A 23,284-nucleotide genomic window follows, 5' to 3' on the forward strand; every position below is an offset into this window, starting at 1 on the left:
AGTATTGGGATTTCACCCTTTGAGGCTATGTATGGTTACAAGGTACCCTTGCTCATTGTTATTTTTAGTGAGAAGCTAAAGCCTCATGGGAAATAAGAATTTGAAAGAATGTAAGCCCTTTTTTAATAATGGAAGCTCTACCTGTCTCTATGAGGATATAGAGGAGGAAAAAAAAGATGGATGGGAAAAAATTTACAGTTAAAAGAGAAATATTTGGGGAGCTGATGAGAGGTTGCCATGTGGCACTCCCCAAAAACCTTCTCTCAATAGATAGTAAAGATAATGAAATAAATCGTGTGTGTGTAGACATATGTGTGTGTGTGTGAGAGAGAGAGAGAGAGAGAGAGAGAGAGAGAGAGAGAGAGAGAGAGAGAGAGAGAGAGAGAGAGAGAGAGAGAGAGAGAGCCCACTTATCAAGGAGCTAGAGGATGAAAAAGGAGAGGCAGGGAAAATTTTGTAAATAAAAAGAGAAAGTTTTAGGGGATTGATAAGCCATTGCCAATGACACCACTCCAAAACCTTCTCTTAGTAGATAGTAGGTATAGAGATAATGCAAATAATTTTTTATTTTTTTAGGTAAGAAAAGACATTCTACCTCAAGTGAGTACCATCCTACTACAACTAGAAGATCAAGGCAACCAAGCAAGTAGATCTAAAACCACAAATGTTAAAAATAAGACGACAAGATAAAACACCCACACACAATCCTACTACAATTAGAAGATCAAGGCAACCAAGCAAGAAGATCTAAAACCCAAAGGTTAAAAAATAAGCTAATAAGATAAAACACGCACACGTGCGCGCGAGTGCACACACACACACACACACACACACACACACACAATGTCCTATATGGGTAGTCAGCTGCCCCTAGGGCTTAACTCATGAAAATCACACCCCCATGTTACAAGTAGAGTTTTCTGATAATTTTGATATTTCTGAGAAATTTTATGACATTCTCAGATCGGAAATCCGAATGTTGGAAATTCCGAATGACAAGAGAAAATTTCAAGCATGCATGCCGAAGGAATTGCAAATTGGGCATCCTTTGGATTCATTGAGCAGCTGACGAGCTCTTACACAGGAGATAGCGTAATGGCAGCAGGCAGGTGATACCTAACATATACTCTGTGTGGACAGATGGGCCGCAGCAGCAGAAGCTTCAAGTTGAGAGAATGGCCCTCCTCCCAAGCCTTGGCTAGGTCTCATGGCGGCGACAGCCCATCGACGCCATCATCAGCAGCAGCATTGTCTGCGGCCTCGCCTGTCTGGCTCTCCCTTTTCATCTGGGCTTCTGCCTTTGCCATCGCTGGTTTCAGTGGCTATGATCTGGGGGCAGTTTGCTACAATTGCATCAACAAGATGTTGATCAACCGGTTGTTTTCGGTATTGTCGCCTGCTTAAACTCTGTATACATTTGCACGCAGGTGGATTCAATTTGCCTACTGCATGTTCCCCCTTGCACACACAGATTCTGCACATTTACATTAGTACTGCTCGCATACATAACAGTTCTGCTTAGATGTATGTGTCTTGGTCTTTTACATTCTAATGAGCAGAATTGGCTTATGCAGGAGTATATTCTCCCGGGACCGATGCACATGCATTTGATCTATGAAAGAAATCGTTCATTTAGTCAGGTCTGCCCTTCTGAGAACAAGCACCTGGATGTTGGATGTTTCCCTTCCATGCAATTAGATCGATAGAATCACTTGGCCCATTTACGTGTTATGTGTGCAAGCTGTATGATTTACTCTGCACGATGTGAGATTGCAGAGTCTAGGTAAAATCACAAGTTTTGATCTAAAAGATGCATGCAAACTTCACGGTAAAGCTGTCAGAGTTGAAGAAACGTGAGTTGCATTTGGCTGTTAATATTCATCAGAAAAAACACCTTAGGCCTGAACTGTTGTTGGAGTTAAAGTAATGTAATTTTCTGTTGTACTTGTTAAACTGTACCATGGGGTTTCAGTTATGGGCGGGATTATTTTTTGGCAAACACATAGCTGTAAGGATAGAATCTCGGTTAGCCCAAGGCTTCTTGTTAGGTCAGTTCTCTTGATGAGTCTGGTATCTTTTTTAAAGTCAATTGGATTGCTCCTATGAAACATGCAGTAGGCACAAGACTGACATTCTGCTGATGTACTCAATTGTACGTCCAAATTGCTGGAAAATCTTATTTCATGGGGCTTGGATGTTGCTATATTAAGCACTGGACATAATTGATGTTTCCATCTTGAGAGATGGAAAATGCCCCAAATTTATTGATTTGTTGGTCCCTTCACTTGAATTTGATTGAAAACAGATTCAGCCCTATTGAATTCAAGTTTTTGGAGTCTCCAATTTCTAGCACACTTCCCAAGGCTGTTATTAAACCCTTATTTCTGCTTTGCAGATTAGGGTCTACAATAGAGAAATCTGAAATTTCTCAACCTCTGGTGATCTCAATGCTGTAATATTCGGAGCAAGGCTGAAAAATGAGAGAGAATGTTGAGCAAATATAAAATTCAGACTTTCTTCGCAAAGAATTGAAGAAAGTCAGTCATTTATTGTTGCTTCCCTTTCTCAACAGCCTATAGATGTTGTCGCTTGTTATTGGGAACCCTCTCTCTATTGTTGTGTGCAATAAATGCTGCCGCGAGCAGCCCTGATGTCATCACTTGCAATTTGGGGCTCCCCAGGAGTTGTCGTCTGCAGCCAACCTGCTCTTTCCTGCTAGAAAATGGAGGAAAAACAGTTCCAATTAGCTCCAACTTGCTCTTTTTTTGCTAGAAAATGGAGGAAAAACAGTTCCAATCAGCTCCAACTGCCCCCCACGATTCGTAATAGTAGAATGGTTATGTTCTTTCTCTTCTTCAGCCTCCCACTAGTCTTCATGGGCAAGTTTGCCAAATGGTAGCCTTCTCAAACAGTTTTCAGTCTTTAAATATTGAAAATTAATCTAATAATTATTTTGCGTGTCCAAAAAGAATCAAATTGGCCAATAATTAAATTGGCTAGGCAACTTCCATTTCCGAGCATCTCTGCCCTATCTTTGATCATCAGATTGGCGTTAGGTACCATTAAACGCCACTTCTCTACTGTCACCAATTGACACTTATGGCCAAATTAAGGACCTAGACGAACAGCTGGCACCAGATACCACCAAGTACCTATGCAATATAACTTATAGTAACTTTTGCTTTTGACATCCTGTGATTTCCTTGGATCTTGGGCTCGTAAATTTACTCTAACCCTAGTTGCACCTTACATGTGCAACAATTACTTAACTATGTGATAAAAAATTAATCCACATGTTAACTGAGGTTCAAAAATACATATCCTCATCATGACAGTCCTCCCCCTTAAAATCCTTGCAATCGTCCTCAATTGCTTTGCTAGATGCATTAAAAGCAAAATAGTGGATTAGAATTTCCACAAGGCATTATAGTTAACACAACATTGTGCACTACTGCTCAACCATTCCATATGCCCAACACATGTTGAAAATTACTAGCCAACATAACATAACACAAGACTCGTAAAGAATCTCAAAAACATAACTAGAGTATCATGTGATATGTCTATTTTTCATGAGCTCAACTCATTTGGCAAAACCAAACCATAATATAGCATAAACCAAGCATAAACCATGGCTAAAACATCAATGGTATCATAACACATGTTGCTGTCTAGAAAACCATCTGAATACCATTGAATATTAATGATTATACATTGAAAACCAACATTCGTTAATGGATCCCCGATGATCATTAATCAATGCAAATGTACAGTGCTGTAGTGAAAACCATACCCATGTCCATACTAAACATAGTGACTAGTACACTGAATAGTAATCTCTTGGCAAACATACTGTTAGCTATAGTACCTTGAATGTATACCGAATACATCCGAGATCCATTACATCTAGAGCTGTCCATCGCTGAGGAGCAGAGGTGCTAGCTCCCTCACAAGCATTGCGTAATACTCTTGACCCCTGCTTTGTTGAACTTGATTGAGCTCGAGCTAAAGTTGGTTCTAATTGGAAAGCATCAAGGTAAAGCTGCAACAACTGAGGATGGTCTGCCAAGTCATCCTCCTCCATCCATTTCATTGGTTAATAATTGTGAAACTTTACCAAGTAGCTTTTGAAAACCTTACCCCTGATCTTCCGCTCTTTGTGTGCTAAAATCTGCTATTACGAGTATTTGACCGAGCTCTTCAACCTCAGGCTGAATTTCAGCAGATACATCCTTTGGCACATCACCATGAAAAGGCCCAAGCAAGCTCACATGAAAGACATTGTGTATCCGCTAGTGTGGGGGCAATTTCAGCCTATAGCACGCATTAGTGATCCTCTCCAACACTTGAAATGGTCCGTAGTACCCATGCTCCCATGGATTGGCACTACCAAGTTGGCAATGCATTAGCACTTGTGCCTCATGGGTACCAATTGTTTGTGCTCATTAGGCATTTTGGGCTCTTCCAAAGAAGGCTCAGGCATTTTCTTTGGTTCTTGTGGCTGTTTCGAAGTTGTAGAAGGTGTGTTCTTCTCTTTGCCTTTGCTGTTCTTCCTTGGGGCATTCACGATTTAAGAAAACTAGGGATCCTTTGCCAATTTAGCAAAAAGATTTGCTGTTGTACGCATTCGATCCTTGAAGCTATCATTGAATTCTTCAGCCCCTTGTTGGTCATCAACCTCTTTATGCATTCAAGTGTCAACATTTGGGTCATTTCCCACATTTTTAGCTTGTTGTCCGTGTTGAGAACCATCCCCAACATCGGTCATTGTATTTTTCCCTTTACCATGTGACTGACCAAGGAGTGATGCATCCTCTCCAGTTGATCCCATATTACCATGTGAAGACATGCTTCTTGTAATTCACTGCTAAGAGCAATTTCGGCACTAATGCAATAATCCCAAGCTGCAATCAAATGCCATGAGCCCACCAATTCAGAGGATTTGATGGTATCCTGGCAATGCAACCATGAAACTAGCCTCCCTTCCATTGATGGGTGGTAATTCCCTGATTACAACTTAGTTACAGTAGTAACATTTATTGCAAAATTGAGAAATGCAAATTAACTTATAATCTTGGATAATGGACACCCTGTTGGCCCCGAAATTGGTGCCCCTTTCGGTATTTCTTTAACTTAATTGAAGAAGAAGTTGACGTACAATGGGATTTTCCCAATCTCTTTTCAAATTCCAACTCCCCTTGCTGTCCAAAATGACCATCAATCTGATTTGCCCCTTGATTCGGGCAGTCAATTGCCTTCACCTGCTTCGATGGAGATGGAAAATACCCCAAATTTATTGATTTGCTGGTCCCTCCACTTGAATTTGATTGAAAACAGCTTTACCCTATTGAATCCAAGTCTTGGAGCCTCCAATTTTTGAAACACTTACCAAGGCTGCTGTTAAACCCGTATTTTTACTTTGCAGATTAGGGTCTATAGTAGAGAAATCTGAAATTTCTCAGCCTTTGGTGATCTCAATACTGTAATATTCGGAGCAAGGCTGGGAGATGAGAGAGAATGTTGAGGAGAGAGAAAATTCAAACTTTTTACGCGAAAACTGAAGATAATCAGTCATTTACTTCTTCTCTGTTTCAACAGCGTATAGATGTTGTCGCCTATTATTGGGAACCCTCTCCCTGCTGTCACCTGCAATAAATGCTGCGGCCAACAGCCCAGATGCTGTTGCTTGCAGTTCGGGGATCCCAAGGAGTTGTTGCCTATAGCCAATTTGCTCTTTCTTGCTAGAAAATGAAGGAAAAATAGTTCCAATCAGCTCCAATTGCTCCTCACGATTCACAACAGCAGAATGGTCACATTTTTCCCTCTTCTTCAGCCTCCCACTAGCAAAGTTTGCCAAATGACAGCCTTCCCAAATGGTGTTTGGTCTTTAAATATTGAAAATTAATCTAATAATTATTTTGGGTGTCCAAAAACTTAATTAGATTGGCCAATAATTAAATTGGCTAGGCAACTTCCATTTTTGAGTATCTCTGTGTCATCTTTGACCATCAAATTGACATTAGGTACCATTAAATGCCACTTCTCTAGTGTCACCAAGTGACACTTATGGCCAAATGAATGACCTAGGCCAACAATTGGCATGAGATACCACCAAGTACATGTGCGGCATAACCTATAGCAACTTTTGCTTTTGACATCCCGTGATTTCCTCAGGTCTCGAGCTCGTACATTTACTCTAACCTCAGTTACACCTCACATGTACAAGATTTACTTAACCATGTGATAAAAAATTAATCCACATGTTAAGTGAGGTTTCAAAAATACATGTCCTCATGACACCTCCAGTGTGATGGAGAAGCTCGAAAGGCATTGTGGGATCCCAAAACGAAGGAGTTTGAGACATTGTGAATTGGTTACATGTCGTTTGTGTATCTTGCACAAACTATGCTCTCCACAATAAGTGCAGGATACTCTTGAGAAGAGTGTCAACTCTGATACCATGTGAAGTGATGCTAGGGTTTGCACTGAGAAAATAGAAGTGAATGCATCAATGCAGTAAATGAATGAATTAATGACAGATGCTCGAAGGTAGAGCAATGGAAGTCTATGATTGAGAGGTATGTGATCCAAAGGTTTGTGATCACCAATTGGTGCTGAAAGTGAAAAAGCAGTAGGTTAGAAACCAAAATGCAACAATTTGGAACAATAGGCGAGAGTAGTAGATAGGTTACTAGGGGTTGGTAATGGTGTGGTAGTAGTTGCTAGGATTGGAAAGCCATTGAATGGGGGACTGATGGCTGAAAACTTGCAAGAAGAGCGATGACTTGCAAGAGAAGGGATGTAGTGAGGGGCTTGACAGCCTCCTATTGATAGATGTGGATCCTCCCAAAATAAGGGTTTTGACTTATGGGATTGGTAATCTTTGAGTTTTTGGGCTGTTTTAATGAGTTGATGAAGATTTAATGTGCAACACATCTTCTTTAGCTTAATATTCTCACCAACATGAAGATGAAGCTAGTTTTTTCTCTTTTGATATTGAGTTTCAGGCATCTTCAACTATCACCTTGGCTACTATTTTTACTTTAGGGTTCCAACTATGATACGCAAGCTTCTTTCATTTTTAATTAGGTTTTTGGCACCACAAACTGATTTGGGCTCTTTGTCCTAAGCCATGGGTTTGATGGTGTGGGGGGGGGGGGGGGGGTTCCTTGCTCTTCTGCTACAATTAGCTATTCCTCAGCCTTGGCAGCTTTACTGTTGGGTTTGACTCACGCCTACGCTCACAGAGGAGTGTCAGTGATCTTTAGTAGGACACTGGGGCACTTTTTACTCTCCATACGAGAGGTTTTTCCCCCCAGATTTATTTATTTTATTTTATGTGCCTATGTTACATAGTTTTAGGCACTTATCGTGTTTTACACTCTTGGGGTGTGAACACTCTCTTATAACCCTAAGGTTTAAGGGTTGTACTTTGTACTTGCACCTTACACTTCAAACTATTGCATTGGGTGTCGGCTCTCACACTCTACACTGTCAACTATACTCTTAGTTGAGCTTCGATCTGTACTTCCTCTCACATTTGGTATCAGAGCTCAGCTTCAGCTTAGTTGTCCTCTCGGCCATCGTCAGCAGCTCCTCGGTCTTCATCAGCCTTCCACCGCCAGCTGAGTCACCAGCTCACAGCTCCAGCTTCTTCCAGCTAGTCCACGGGTCTCCATAGCCCTCTTGGTGAGTTTGCCAAGACTACCACCTGCAGCGTCCCTTGCCTGTTTCGCCTCCAGTCCCAGTCCTGTTGCAGCCCTGCCCAGACTGCTTGCGCTATCACAGGCACCTGCCTGCCCTGTGCGTTGCCACCAAATCCGCCCACCAACTGCCAGCGTGATTGTCTTAGACGCCGCTTGGCTTTGGTCCAATGAGCCACCACGTGCCTGTCCTGCTCACTTCACCGCGTTTGTATGCCACCCGTGTCTCTGCTTTTTGGTTTGCCAGCAGCTGAGCCGCCACAGGTCCACCTGCCACAGTCGCTGACGTAGCTTGGTCTGCACTGCCTTCAGTCACCTCCATGGCCAGCTCAGTCCATATCGGAGGTAACAAGCAAGCAAAATTTATCAAATTTTTATTCACATTTAATGCTCTGGAAGGGGCCTTTTGCCCGGGCAAGCAATCTCAGTTCCAGCATGTGTCTGGGACAAAATTACTGCAGAGTTTTTGTGCATTTTGGGCCAGACATTTGGGGTTTTTACAATCAGGTCAGTGATTAACAAATGTACATCTGTGTCAGTCTGCAATAGACTGATTTCGTGCATTTTGGGACAAGAAATTTTGGAGCTTTTGTATTTTCAGTGCTGTTGAGCACTCATTGCACCTTGGACAACGTGCATTTCAGACAGTTGTTGACAAAGTGTGATTAAATTTGCTAATTACAGCAAAGTACTTGTTGTAATTTCTGGAAATTCTGAGATCTCCAAGTTGGTCCAGCTTGAGATATTGCTCTTTTGCTCTCTGATCAGTAACATTTATCATGGCTAATCAAGGAGGTGATGCATTTACATATGTATCCAAGGAGGATAGGTTGGATGGCAACAACTATTCCCTCTGGTCCTTGATAATGAAGAATGGTGCTGATTGCGAAGAATCTTTGGGATTATGTCAGCGGTGAAGAAGTGAGGCCCAGAGTTGTGGCTCTTGCTACTCCTCCTCCAGGAGGATGTGGACAATGGGTGAATCAGCCTGCTTAGCCCGCTCCAGCTCAGCCACTTTCCCAGAGATTAGTAGCACAAAAGGCATGGGATACATGGGATGCACATGCTTTGTCGCTGATTGCATTGGCAGTTCAGCAATCTATCATCCCTCACATTCGGTTTGTAGCTTCTTCACGAGAAGCATGGCTAACCTTAGAGCAAATGTTTGCAAGAAAGAATGAGACATGCATCTCTTTCTTAAAGAAATAGCTTGAGACTGTGAAGATGGATGAGTGTGATTCTATGCAGGATAATCTAAACAAAATTCAGGACTTGCGTGAGCAGCTTATGAATGCAGATGAGTATTACTCAGATGCACAATTGATATCTACTACCTTGAATTCATTGCCACTCTTGTACTTGGCCTTTCATATGGCCTTGAACCTCACTATGAGGATTTCCTCATAGCTACTTACTTTCCTTTAATTGGTTAGTTTGCTCTTAGAGGAAGACTAGACACGAAAGAACAGTGGTGTGGATGTCATAGCCTCTGAGCAAGCTTTTATGGCAAGGCAGAAGGGCAAGGTTAGCCAAGTAAAAAATGCTCCGTCTATTGCAAGAAGCTAGGGCACTACATCATTGAATGTAGAAGGCGCATAGCCAAGGAAAAAAAGGAGGAGTTAGGGATGTTTATTTTCTGATGCACCTTCTACTGCCATTGAGTTCGTGTCCTTTGTTGTAGACAGGGACTATTGTTTTTACTCATGCAAGTATGACTCTTCTTGGGCTGATAGAGCATTGAGCTCTACTGAGGATGTGAGCACATGGTTTCTTGACAATGGTGCTTCTAGGTATATCACATCTTGCAAAGATTTGTTTGCTTTTATTATTTCAACCCTGGTTGGCAAGTTTGTACAGTGTGCTAATAATGCATCATACCCTGTTAGAGGCATTTAGGGAGATTGTGTTGACAGCCATTGATGGCTCTATTCTCCGTTTGCAGGATGTCTTGTTTGTGCTAGGCATAAAGAAGAATTTGTTATCTATTTCTTCTTTGGCAAGGTGTGGTTTGCAAATCACCTTTGATGAGACAAATGTATGGTGAGAGATAAGAAACACATGATTGGCTACATGCAAGCAATATCAGCCTTGTCTACTGTCCTACCACTAGTAATGTGGTAGATATATTCACCAAAGCTCTTCCTCGTGACAAAATTGAAGCATTTTGCAATGCTTTAAATTTGATCTCCTTTGGTGGATGACCCTTATATCTTGATCACTCTTCACTCTAGGGGGGTTCGTTGGGTTTGACTCACACCTGTGCTCATAGAGGAGTGTTAGTGATTTTCAATAGGACACTGGGGCACTTTTTACTCTCTGTACGAGAGGGTTTTTTTTTCAAATTTATTTCTTATATTTTATGTGCCTATGTTACACAAATTTAGGCATTTATTGTGTTTCACACTCTTTGGGTGTGAACTCTCTCTTACAACCCTAAGGTTTAAGGATTGTACTTTGCACTTGCACCTTACACTTCAAACTATTGCATTGGGTGTCGTGCTCTCATACTCTACATTGTCAACTGTATTCTTAGTTGAGCTTCGATTCGTACTTCCTTTCACATTTACCTTGTTAGATCTTTGTCCTTGACATCCTTGCCAAATGATTGTCCTTTATGGGGGATGCTATCATTAGTAATTTATTTAAACAAAAGAAAAGCAATTAGATTCTTTCACTTGGGCTGCCCAAAAAGAAGATATCTATTGCCTTTGTGATTGTTGTAGGTCCTTGGATAGTCTATCATGACACCCTTGGTTTGATGCCTTGCTCGCTTTGGGTTGGGACCTTTTGGGTATATGAAGGTAGAGTTTCTCTGAAACTAGCCTTTCTCCTTGGATAGGGTGGTAAAACCTGATTTGGCACTAATTACAGCAAGCATAAAATTCACATACAATTGAAAATGCATACTTTACCACTTTAATCTTGGACATTGGGCATCCTATTGGCCCCAAAATTAGCTATGCTAATCCAAGTGCCTCTTGTTATCAAAATCGACCAGCAAGCCTCCAAACCAATTTGTCCCTTGGTTTGCTTGGGAATTGGCTTTCACCCTGCTCCTTAAAAGACAAATTCAGCCCCAAACCTGATATTGGATGATTGGCCTCTTGAATCTCCTTGAAATTTCTCAATTTTAGCTACTGGAATTCAAGCCCTAGGCTCTCAATTCTGAGCATGCATCTCGAGGCGCTTACCAAACCCTAATTTGTGCCCTAAAGTAGGGTTTACAATAGAGATTGACTGAAATCTCTTTCTTTGATGGCTCAGACTACCGTAAAATATTGAGATAACTTGAGAAATGGTTGCGGAATGAGAGAGAATGCTATAGAGAGAGAAATTTCAGAGTTTCATCATGAGAAACTTTGAAAAACTATTGCTGCCCTGCTCAAACAGCCATGGAAGCTGTCACTTACAGCTTAGGATCATTAGAAAAACTGTAGCCCTATCTTATATGCTGTCATCTGTGTTGAGCTAAAAATGCATTAGCTTCACTTAAACAACTCCGAAACATGCTTAATTAAGGAAGAAACCTTGTTTATTGAAAAGGAATGCGTTTCTAGAGAGTGTTTGTGTCCCATAAGCACAAACCCATTTGAGAGGGTTCAAACTTTCTATAAATAGGTATGCTGTCCTCCATTCAGTCTTAATCTCGTTTTTGCAAGTCTCGGGTGTTTACTGTCCACACCTCGTTCACAGAAGACATCGCAGTCCAAGCTTTCTATTGTAATTTTTACTTATCTGGTGCTTGTTTCCAGCCTGCCATCATCATTTTGCTACTGTTTTCAGCCAAGCGAATGCTGCTGTCTTCCCATCTAGTTGTTGTATAGTGTGCCACATCAACATTCTACTGCATTTGCATGCCCCAGCTGGCACCTTGCTAGTTTTCTCTCTCCTCTCAGCTGTTGCTGCTGTTTTCTCTCTCCTTTGTGTTGCATTTTGCAATTTTCTCTCTCCTCTAGCTGTTGCCATTATCATCTTAGTTTGCGTTTGCAGATTTTCTCTCCTCAGTCTGCGTTTACAGCGCACACTCTGTAGATTGCCGTCTACATCAAGTCCAACCACACATAGGTTGCGTTTACTGTTGTTCGACACTCGGAGGCTGCCTTGTTGCGATTCGGGATCCGTTCGTAGTACGACTCTCTTCAGCTCATTACCCTTGTCTTGATCCTTGAGATACAAGAGTTCGAGGTTCAATATTCATTCATGGCATAGTGTGTTTGCTGCATGAGCATTGTATATTCAATAGTTACATCACTTCATTCATTCTCTGTGTTCATTTTCTTTGAGTTACCCTAATCCTAATTGTGTTCTTCTATCAGTGTGCTTTGTTGTACGGTGTTATTTGTATTTCTGTGTTAGGGTATTTTCTTCACATGGTATGAGAGCCGAGTTCTCTGAGAGACCTAGGCCTTGATCTAAAAGCTCTACACAAGAAGTAGGAACAATAGAAGGACAAATGACTTCGAATTCTACTTTCACACCACTTCTCACATTTGAGCTAAATCCATTGAGTCAGAGTGGGCCTCGTAGCTTGCTTCACAAGCTTCCGACATGGCCGGACAGACATTGGACTACCATGGAGTTCCATGACCTTACGAGATCATTGCAGCTGAGTACGATCTCAATTTGATGCATGGAGCCCAACAGCAAATAGAAGGTAAGTGTGAATTTCACCCTTTAGATTTGGTACACCGATCTACTGATCATGTAGGAAGGGTGGAATCTCCACTTAGGATTGGCCATCCGCAAGTAGAAACTAGCACAGAGTATACTCCATTGCCTTCATACTTATTCTCTTCAGTGACAGGTATGTCTACCATTTCAGATTCTGTTAATGATGATTTCTCTTCTCCTATTGGTATGGATGATTTTCATGGTGAAGGACGTATGCAAAATAATTTCTAGTTTATGAGTAATGAGGAAGACATATATTTCTTTATGAACTCAAGCCTAGGTAAGCAGTTGAAATAAAAAACTGTGAAAACAATTTTGTTTTCAAAGGTCAAAATGAAATAGGTGCATCTTTATCATCATTATTTCAATTTAATGTATTTAATGGACAAAAGGAACCCACATTATTTTCCACATCTACACCTATCACAAATCCATTTAATCTCCCTTTCATCCCATTCTCTTATTTTGCTGCCACATCTTTTCAATCTCTATTAAGTGCACCGCATGTTGCATCTCATGTAGGATCACATGTGTTTTCATTCACCACATTGGGGGGTTCTTTAAACTTAGACATAGCCGTTAGGACCTCGTCTCTTCCTCAATCGAGTGGTGCTCCACCTTTTCCTCACTCACTTTCAGGATAATTGCAGCTTGGGTATTTTCCCTAGTCTCTCCCGAGTGTGGATTAGTTGGTATCACAATTTGCCTCCATGGCATTACCTAATGGACCCTCTGGTCATTATGCTATGTTCCAATCGACATTTGGACAGGGCTTATGTGTCCCAGTGCCTCCATCTCCACTGACACCTTATGGAAACATTCATGTTTTAGTGCCTTCGTATCAATCAGCACTTATTGGACACTCACTCTCCTCCTCCTTATCAAACGGATCCACCACCACCATCACCACCATCTTACCCCACATTCACGATACCTCATGGTTCTACCTCATTTTTCGCCAAGCATGCATTCAATGACAAGACTTGTTTTAATGGGTCAAACTTTACAACTTGGTCGAACTTGATGAGACATGTTCTTGACTCACAAAACCTATGGGATTTTGTGCAGGGGTTGAAACCCCAATGCGATCCTGCATTTGTTTCATACAAGGTCATTCGCTCATGGAAGGTTAGGAATGCCTCTGCTATTGTCGAGCTGATGCAGGGCTTATTGCCCAAGTCTCATTCTCAGCTTCAGCATTTTGACTTAGCGTTAGAGCGATGGGTACACTTGACTGACCGCTATGTGGTTCGGGATAGGACCCGTTGAATAAATCTCAACCATGAGCTTTAGAACTTCAAAATCTCTGATCGAGATGTCTTGAAAGTCAAGTTGGTTGAGTATTGGTATCTCCTTTGTTGAATTTTTCACTATAAGGACTCCTAAGTCCTCTGATGATTAGGTCACATTGTTTCTTAACAAATTGCCATATAAATACTTCAATTTTGTCTAGCAAGTGGTTTCTTCATCCAATTTACCCACATTCTATGAATTTTAGTGCTAGTTATTGCGTTATACACGGCTGTTTGATCAGTTTCATATGAATAATCCCTCAGAGGAGGCTCATGTTGCTCATTCTTAGAAGGGACAACAAGGAAAGGGTAAACAAAATCAAACTTCAAATCAGACAGGGGAATCACAAGGAAACTTTCAGTCTCAACTCAAACCCGGATGGCAGAATGTATCTTAGAAGAATATGTAGTGTCAACATTGTCAAAAGGTTGGTCATTTTGATGATGAGTGCCAATCAAAGGCAAGAGGTGCAATATCAAAACCCAAGTCATAGATCTCCACCTCTCAGTCGGGCAAACCTCGATCAAGGGAGGCAGGTTGATGGCAAGGGTTAGTGGAAAGGTCAGAGTCACAATGCCACCGGTCAACCATCTCAGTCGACAACATTCTCAACTCCAGAGGGCTTGTCTGATTGGTTTGCATAGGCCCACATTGTCTCTGTAGAGACATCCGATGTGAGTTTCGTTTACATCTGTGAGTTGCCTTTTGATGAGGTTACTGCAAAGGCCCATTTGTCATAGCCGAACACATCAATACCTGTTTGGATTGTGGATAGTGGAGCTACACATCACATGACTTCGATAGAGGATATCTTCTATACTCGAGCTCCTGTAGCCGGGCGGGTTTATGTAGGAAATAACTTGGTTAAGATCTAGGCTTAAGGTTGTGTCACTTTTGCCATTGACAAGGGTCCTGATCTGGCTTTGCTGGACAATGTATACTATGTCTCTCGGCTTGAGGTGTAATATTCCCACCCGTGAATATTGATTTCCCGCACACGGCGTAAACCTCGTGCAAAGGTTATCTTTCATATTGGAATTTCCGGCAGTGTAATCTGTGACCTGCACGCGGGAAATCGGGACCTCCGCATTGGCAAAGCAAAACCGAGGATTCAAACCCACAAATCGCACGTAAACACCCTCTTGGGAGGGGCAAATTGAATATTATCAAGGCAAATTTTTTTATTTTTACCCCTTTTCCCCAGCCGATGCACGGCTGGAGGAGAGGGAGTGTGGGGGGATGGACTTGGTGGAGACGTGGGCTGCATGGGGAGGGGGGGAACCCATGCAGGGGGCCACGTGGTGGAGCCCTTCTCTCCCCCCCCCCCCCCCATGCCTATATAAACACCCGCTAAGGTGTTGAAGAGGGAGAGGGGAGGACAGACGGCTGCTGCCATCGCCGCGTTGGAGGGTGGAGTGCTGTCGACGCTGGGAGAGAAGAAGGACGCCGCCGCCTTGCTGGAGACCACCAGGCCGCCGCCTATCCTCGCCATCGCCATCAAGCCCTTTCCCTTGTCCTCGACGCCTTTCCCTTCCCAATCATTGGGCCTCCCACGACGTCGTTGCTGGTCTCAGAAGCTTCCTAGAAGCTTCTTTAAGAAGCTTCTAAGGATAAGGCCATAAGCCTTGGTCCTACGCGGCCTTTCCGGTTTTAAAACCGGGCCTTCCATAAGCCCAAAAACCCGCAAGCCGGTACTCTCAAGGATCCGCACTTTGGAAAGGATCTCCGGCGTACGAAGGAAAAGGGGAAAGATCTTGAAGCTGCTCGCAACGGTTAGAGAAGACTCATCGATCGCGTAAGGGTAAAGGCAAACCGGAAGTCCGTAAGCACGCTAACGATGGCTCCCAAGAAGTCGCAAGGCGCGCTTGCGGGAGGTTCTTCTCCTAGCATTCACGTGGACATCTCCCTGAACCCACAGACCCAGGTTTTTTTTTTACTATTGTGATTTCATACTAAAGTAATGCGTTAAGCATGACAACTCCATGGATTAGGAAGCAACCGTGCATGTTCAAATTCACCTAACCTAAGTTAAATGCAATTGGTAAAAATTGGTAATTTCAATATAAACGCTAATCGTCCATCCATCTTACGACCTTAACAGTAAATTGCCTTGTCGTGCATTTTCAAAGGAAAGCCACATATTGCCTAGGGTTAAAGAGGAAATTGTTAAGTGCATTGGTCATGAAGGAAGGGAGTATTTTTGCAATAACTCCCTTCGTTAGGATTCGCATGAGGAAATTGTTAATTCCTGTTGCACGGCATGAAAAAGAACCCCGATCTTATATAAGTTGCATGGGAAAAGATGCTTGCAATTAGATTAAATCGACACTTGCCTTAGTATTGCATGAACTTCATTCACGATGTTGTTGTATCTAAGGGTCGCACTTATACTTTCGCAAATTTCATTTCATCAAGTAGCATTTAGGAATGATTGCATGGCTTATAAAAGCATGAAATGCAAATACTTAGACAAAAGGTTGTAGGTGTTATTCCTTGATGTAAATCCTAGTAGGCCCTATGTAAGTTATTCTTAAAATTATCATGCCTTTTGACTTTAGCAAAAAGGGATAGGGCCATTGCGGATCTTATGGTGCGTAGAATTAATGAATTACATGTTTACATGTATTGTAACATTTTGCAACTATTTTTCTACTTTAGATCAAGTTTATCTTCTCTAGGAAAGAATTGTCCTTGTCATAAGACAAGTAGGTCAATTTACCCAAGTCATTTGTAGTATCATGACTGTTAGGGTTTCGTATAGGCATAACTAGCCGATTCAATAAAAAACCTCAAAGTACTAGCTAGGGCTTGGCACGTTAGAAATGCAGCCAAGTATCGTACTTGGACACCAAGTCGAAGTCCTCAAACCCAAAGGTCCTACCCACCTTTCCGGAATGTTGAGTCAATTGGACGCTCACGCAAATAATGATCTAGGGTTTCTACCCTAAGGATCATTCGACCTAATGCTAGAACTTGGGTTGAGTTGGATCCCTATGACCGAACGTTGTCGACCTAGTGCGTTTAGGATTGGGTTGAGTAAGAAGACACCCTAAACCTTACTTCTAGCCTAATCATAATTCCTTGACCAGAAAACACCGTTCAATGGGTGAAATGATCCCTTGGAATAGAGGCGACACTTGTGCAAACAAGTTGCAACGTCGCATAGACTTGGGGTTAGTTCACAAGAGAGTTTTGCCATTTCTTGAAATGAGGTTGGCAAGTTATTGCGCAAATTTAACTTACAAGAGGATGAGAAATCATCCTGTTACATCACCTTTCTTGGGGAATAATTGCCAAGAAAAAGGGGAGATAGGTATTTGCCTGGAAGCAAATGACCAATGAATAAATTGAAGTGACATGGTCGCCAGGATTTACTATTAATAAAACCTAAGGTATTGGTTAAGTTGGGTTAACAGGGTATGGCCCTAACCCAAGGACAAAAGGGTGAACAAACAAACCCTTGGGGATCTTGCCAAGTCGCAATTGATCCCGGATCGAATGCTGGATGCATTCGGAGAGAAGGATTCACTCCTTAACAGTTGGCCAAATATACGACCACTGGAAATTGATTGTGCTTGTAATAGTTTAGAAAGCACTGTTTGCATTGTTTGCTCAAGGAACTAAAGGATGAAAAGATATCTAAATGCTTCAGGTTGAAGGCCTGAAGGGAGAGGCAGCTTCAGTTACCCCCGACTGCCTGCCTGACCCTAACCAAGGGGGTTGTTGACCGCGCCGGAAACGTGGGCCGAACCCGCTGCGAGAGGTCTTTCCGTTGAGCTCTACTTGGAGCAGGAGGACGCTTGGGTGCCAGGGGGGGCTCTGGCCGTAAATCCCTCGCCTTCCGGGTCCTGCACAAGAGGCTAACGTGACTCGGGATTGGATCTCGAGGCCCGCATACTAGTCTACGGGCAGAAGCTTGGAATAGTGATCCCTAGCGGATTACTGGATAAGCCTTCGGGCGGATTATGGACAAGCCTACGGGCGGAACTCCTTGTATTCCAAAGATAAAATGATGAAATGATAATAAAGAAGTTGTTTGATATTGTTTTTCTATGTCACGTGATAAGATTACATGAAGGAACCAGTGCTTAACAGGGTTAATTAAAGAAGCTGTTTGTTATATGTCAAATTAATGTGTTAGATAATTACATAACTAAAACAAACCGAGGAAAGTGCGGAGGATGGACCATGGGTCCATCCTATGGCTGGGTGGTCCCGGTTAGCCGGGAACTTTTCTCAAAAATCTCGAGGAACAGCGGGATGATCATCATCATCAAAACGAATAACGAGAACGATGACCTAGAGTTACATCTTACCCAAATTTACGTTGTTTTAGGGGAACGGAATGGGACTATGCCTTATGGCAGAGAGATTGAGCCTTGCATCCCTCTCGTTTCCCATTCTCCTTGAACCAAGTGCAGCGTGAATCCGCTTCAGACCTGGCGTTTCTGCGTAAAGTAGTTCGATCGGGTCTGACGCTAGTTGTTGTTAGCTAATGACCAAATAGGAAAACCCTAATTCCGGTCGATCCTAAGTGGGAAACGGCCAGGATACTTCCGCTACGTGGCAGACGCGGGAAGACCTAGATTGCAAAACCCGTAACATTCCATGGGAGTGCCGGGCGGAGTTTTCTAGACATCCTTTCCGATGGACTGCCAAGACGTGTCCTAGATGATTCTAGTGGACACATTACATGGGGTGAACTTGTTATTTGTTAAGTAGCATTGCTGGTTGGGGCAAGCAATTTTCTTTATAGTGACCACAGTCGAGGTCCTTGACTCTTAGACTGGTTTAGTGATTGCTTGTGGTGAGAAACAACCTAATGGCCTAGATCACATGACCCATTTTCTTGTGAAGTCGATAGTCGAGGGCTTCGTGTCCCATAGCTTCTAGGCATTTGTCATGAGGACATGTATTTTTGAAACCTCACTTAACATGTGGATTAATTTTTTATCACATGATTAAGTAAATGTTGCACATGTGAGGTGCAACTGGGGTTAAAGTAAATTTACGAGCCTAGGACCTGAAGAAATCACAGGATGTCAAAGGCAAAAGTTGCTATAAGTTATGCCACATAGGTACTTGGTGGTATCTGGTGCCAGTTGTTGGCCTAGGTCATTCATTTGGCCATAAGTGTCAGTTGGTGACACTAGAGAAGTGGCGTTTAATGGTACCTAACGCCAATCTGATGGTCAAAGATGGCACAGAGACACTCGGGAATGGAAGTTGCCTAGCCAATTTCATTATTGGCCAGTCGGATTATTTTTCAGGGCACCGAAATAATTATTAGATTAATTTTCAATATTTAAAGGCTGAAAGTTAATATTTAGTTTTGAAAAATGCTGAAAAAACCATTTGGGAGGTTGCCACTTGTCAAAAATGCCCATGCAAGACTGAAAAACGTCTTTAGAGGTTGGAGAGAGGCATTTTTATAAATTCGGCTTGCAAGAGAGAGGGAGGAGAGGCTGGTTGCTGGTCTGATTTGCAGCCATTGGAAGACCTTCTGAGGCAGCCAGGGGCAGAAGTAGACCAATCAACACCAAGAGATAGCATTTACAGGTTGTTGAGATAGGGCAGCAGCAGTAAATGACTGATTTTCTTCAGCTCTTTGCATCTACAAGCTGTTGTGGCAGGGCAACAGTTGCATTTGACTGATTTTCAGTCATTCTTCACGACAAAACTTTGAATTTTCTCTCTCTACAGCTTTCCCTCTCATCTCCCAACCATTTCATAGCTTTGCTCTGAAGATCTCAGCATTTGGACCCTTGGAGGTTGAGAAATTTCAGATTTCTTTGCTGTAAACCCTAATCTGCTAAGGTTTAGCAACAGCCTCAGGAAGCATGTCAGAAATCGGAAGCTCCAATACTTAGATTTAACAGGGCTGAAGCTGTTTTTAGCCTATTCAAGTGGAAGGACCAGCAAATAATTGAATTTGGGGCATTTTCCATCTCTGTCAAAGTGGGTGAAGGCCAATTGATTGCCCGAATTAAGGGGCAAATCGGATTAAAGACTTGCTGGTGATTCATCACAGCAAATGGAGTTGGAATACCGAAAGGGATTGGGAGAATCCCATTGTAAATCAACTTCTTCTTCAATAAAGCTAAAGAAATACCGAAAGGGGTGCCAATTTTGGGGCCAATCGGGTATGCATTGTCCAAGATCAATAGGTAAATTTGTATTTTCAGATTTGCACCAAGTGTTTGTTGCTGTAATTAAGTTGTAATCAGGGATTTACCACCCATCCATAGAAGGAAGGTTGGTTTCACAATAGTCACATCTTGGGAGCCTACGAAGAATGAGCGTCTTTGGCATTTCTGCCTATGGCATCTTGGCTATGACTCTCTTTATGAGTTGTCTTGTCGTGAGATGATTGAGGGTCTTCCTTGGCTGAAGCTAGCTCGAGATGTCTATAAAGCATGTCAACTCGGGAAGCAACACCGTATCACGTTTCCTCAACAGTCTACACATAGAGTTGAGGCGCTTCTTAGATTGATTCACGTTGATTTTTGTGGGCCAACATCCACTGCCGCCTTGAACGGCGTGTTGTTCTTCTTTTTGATAGTGGATGATGTTGGAAGCGATAGAGATGCAGCTCGAGCAAGAGTGAACGAGTGAGTGTGACGGCTTGAGAGAGTGTGAGCAAAGTGAAAGTACGAGACGATAAGAGTGTATCAACAATGTGTTGGTACACAAAGAATAAAATGTATTTATACTTAGGGCATGTAAAGGGTGCGTTTATATGTACAATGTGTGTGTACTATACACGAAGGTTACCGGGCTTTTATATCCCAACAACCTCCCAGTTAAAGGTCCGATATGAACCTCTAGCTAACCAACTTCCACTAGTCGAATGCAATGCTCGTGATGAGCTTTGCTTAAACTTTTAGTGAGAACATTTGCAGGGTTATCTTGTGTTTTAATTTTGGTCAATGTGATTTGACCATCTTCCAGAATCATTCTGATGAAGTGATATCACACATCTATATGCTTTGTGCGTGAATGATACATGGCATTCTTAGCCAGATACATAGCACTCTGGCTATCACATCCTAAAACTGCAGTACCCATAGAGATGCCGAGATCATTTGCAAGTCTGCTCAACCATATAGCTTCCTTAGAAGCTTCAGTAGCTGATATGTATTCAGCTTCAGTGGTACTCAATGCAATAATATTTTGCAACTTGGAACACCAAGAAATAACCCCACCAGCAACCGTAAAGACATACCCCCTGGTGGATCTACATGTGTCCAAGTCACCTGCCATGTCTACATCACAATAAGCTTGCAAACTAAGTGTACCTTGCCCATACAAATACTTTTTCTTTGTGTACCCTTAAGGTATCGAAGAATACACTTGACAGCCTCCCGATGTGCTTTGCTAGGATTTGACATAAACTTGCTAACAACTCCCATTGCATGAGCAATGTCTGGACGAGTAGTAACCATAGCATACACAAGAGAGCCACAAGATGATGCATAAGGAACTCCTTTCATAGCATTTGCTTCCACGTCATCTTTCGGGTTGTTGGCTTTGCTAAGCTTGAGATAAGGAGGTAAGGGTACCCCAAAAGGCTTAGCTTCAGCCATGTTAAATCTGTCCAGTACCTTTCCAATGTAATTTTCTTGAGATAAAAACAACAATTTCTGCATTCTATCTCTACGAATCCTCATGCCCAAAATATGCTCTGCATTCCCCAAATCTTTCATGGAGAAAGCTGATTTCAGCTGATTTTTGAGAGCATCCAAGCTAGTCTTTCTTTTCCCAGCTAGTAACATATCATCCACATACAAAACAAGTATGATGGGGCTGCCATATGTATCCTTTTTCATGTACAAGTAATATGGCTACGTGTTAACTCATGAGATAGCATAAAAGTGTCAAACTTTTTGCACCTCTGCCGTGGTACTTGTTTCAGCCCATACAGGCTGCGTTTTAGATTACACCACAATTTGCTCTTTTCCAAGAACTACAAAGCCCTTGGGCTGTTTCATGTAGACTTCCTCATCAATGTCACCATGCAAGAAAGCTGTTTTTACATCCATTTAATACAACTCTTAATCCAAAACAGCAGTAAGAGCAAAAAGCACACGTAAAGTGGTCATCTTCACAACATGTGAGAAAACCTCTTGGAAGTCAATCCCTTCCTTTTGTGCATAACCTTTGGCAACTAGCCTTGCCTTGTACTTGGGTTTCCCATCAACTGTCTTGACTTTGTACACCCATTTGTTTGGAAGTGGCTTCCTTTCCTTTGGCAATGACACAAGATCCCAAGTACCATTTGCATATAGAGATTTAATCTCTTCCTGCATAGCTAGCTCCCACTTACTGCTGAACTCACATGACTTGGCCTCTTTGTGTGTAAGAGGCTTGCCCTCATCTGTAAGCATCACATAATGCAAGGAGGGGTCAAACCTATGTGGTTGCCTTCTTACGCGTGTAGACCTGCATATCCAATGATCAACATTTTCAGGAATTGGGTCTGCATCTGGAGGTATATTATTTTCAGCATTTATTGGCTGCTGTAAATCATTTTCAGCATGTTGTTCATGCTCTACAGCACCTTCATTTTCATCTCCAATACCTGCATTTTCATAATCAGCAAGCCTATCTTGCTGTCCATGACCTCCTTGTGCTTCTATTTGCTGTCCATCATCATCTGGCTAAAAAATAACCGGCCGATCATCAGTTTCAGTCTGTGGTACAGCACCTTGAGGCTCATTTTCTGAAGTAATGGATGGCTGTAAACTCTGAAATTTCACCTTTTTTAGATCTTCATTAGAGGCTAAAGAGCCTTTCAGCAATTTTGCCTCATTAAACACAACATTATGGCTGCGAATAATTTTCTTGGACTGAGGTAACCACACTCTGTAGCCAAGTTCACCCTCATCACCATAGCCCATGAAAATGCCTTTGGTGGATTTTGGGTCAAGTTTGTTCCTCAGCTCATCCCTAACATGCACAAAAGCATCACAACCAAATATGCGTAAATGGCCATATGAGGCCGATTTGCCAGACCAAACCTCCTCAGGGATGCCATTATTTAAGGACCTGTTTGGAGAGCGGTTGCAAATGTGAACCGCAGTTTTGAGTGCCTCTCTCCAAAATGCATGAGGGAGATTAGTAGTGGATAGCATGCACTGCACTCTTTCACATAAAGTCCTGTTATATCTTTTAGCCACCCCATTTGAAGAAGGGCTGTAAGGGGCTGTAAGCCCCCTCTTAATATCATGTAAGTCACAAAATGACTTGAATTCAGTCGATGTGAACTCACCCCCATTATCAGTTCTTAAGCATTTCAGCTTTCTACCTGTCTGAGTAGTCATAAATGCATGAAAAGTTTTAAAAACTACAAACAATTCACTTTTCTTTTTCAGCAAGTACACCCAAATCTTCTTGGAACAATCATCAATAAAGGAGACAAAATATGCAGCACCACCCAATGATTTCACGGGCATACTATATACATCAGAATGCATTAAGTCCAAGACATTGGACTTACGAGAGACACCAGAGTAAAATGAAATTTTTATTTGCTTTCCAAACTGACACTCATTACAAAAATCAAGTTTAGAGCCTTTTCCATCAACCCTCTTTAGAGAGGTAAGGACATTAAGTCC

At 42.2% G+C, this 23,284-nt stretch overlaps 1 protein-coding gene across 4 annotated transcripts in view; it reads left to right on the forward strand.

Moving 5' to 3' along the window:
• The first annotated feature begins 970 nt into the window (after positions 1-970).
• The window catches only part of LOC148037707 (O-fucosyltransferase 39-like), a 57,086-nt gene continuing 34,772 nt past the window's right edge, over positions 971-23,284 (forward strand). The window contains exons 1-2 of one of the 4 annotated variants that reach the window (XM_087676643.1): positions 971-1,386; positions 1,575-1,640. In XM_087676643.1, the coding sequence (XP_087532769.1) occupies positions 1,141-1,386; positions 1,575-1,640 (312 nt within the window). In that variant the 5' untranslated portion in view covers positions 971-1,140. The remainder of the gene's footprint in view (positions 1,387-1,574; positions 1,641-23,284) is intronic. The other 3 variants (XM_087676645.1, XM_087676646.1, XM_087676647.1) reach the window with 3 other exon arrangements.

This window comes from Lygodium microphyllum, chromosome 4 (assembly GCF_053477565.2).
Source record: "Lygodium microphyllum isolate KBCC chromosome 4, Lygodium_microphyllum_v1.1.10, whole genome shotgun sequence".
NCBI lineage: Eukaryota > Viridiplantae > Streptophyta > Polypodiopsida > Schizaeales > Lygodiaceae > Lygodium > Lygodium microphyllum.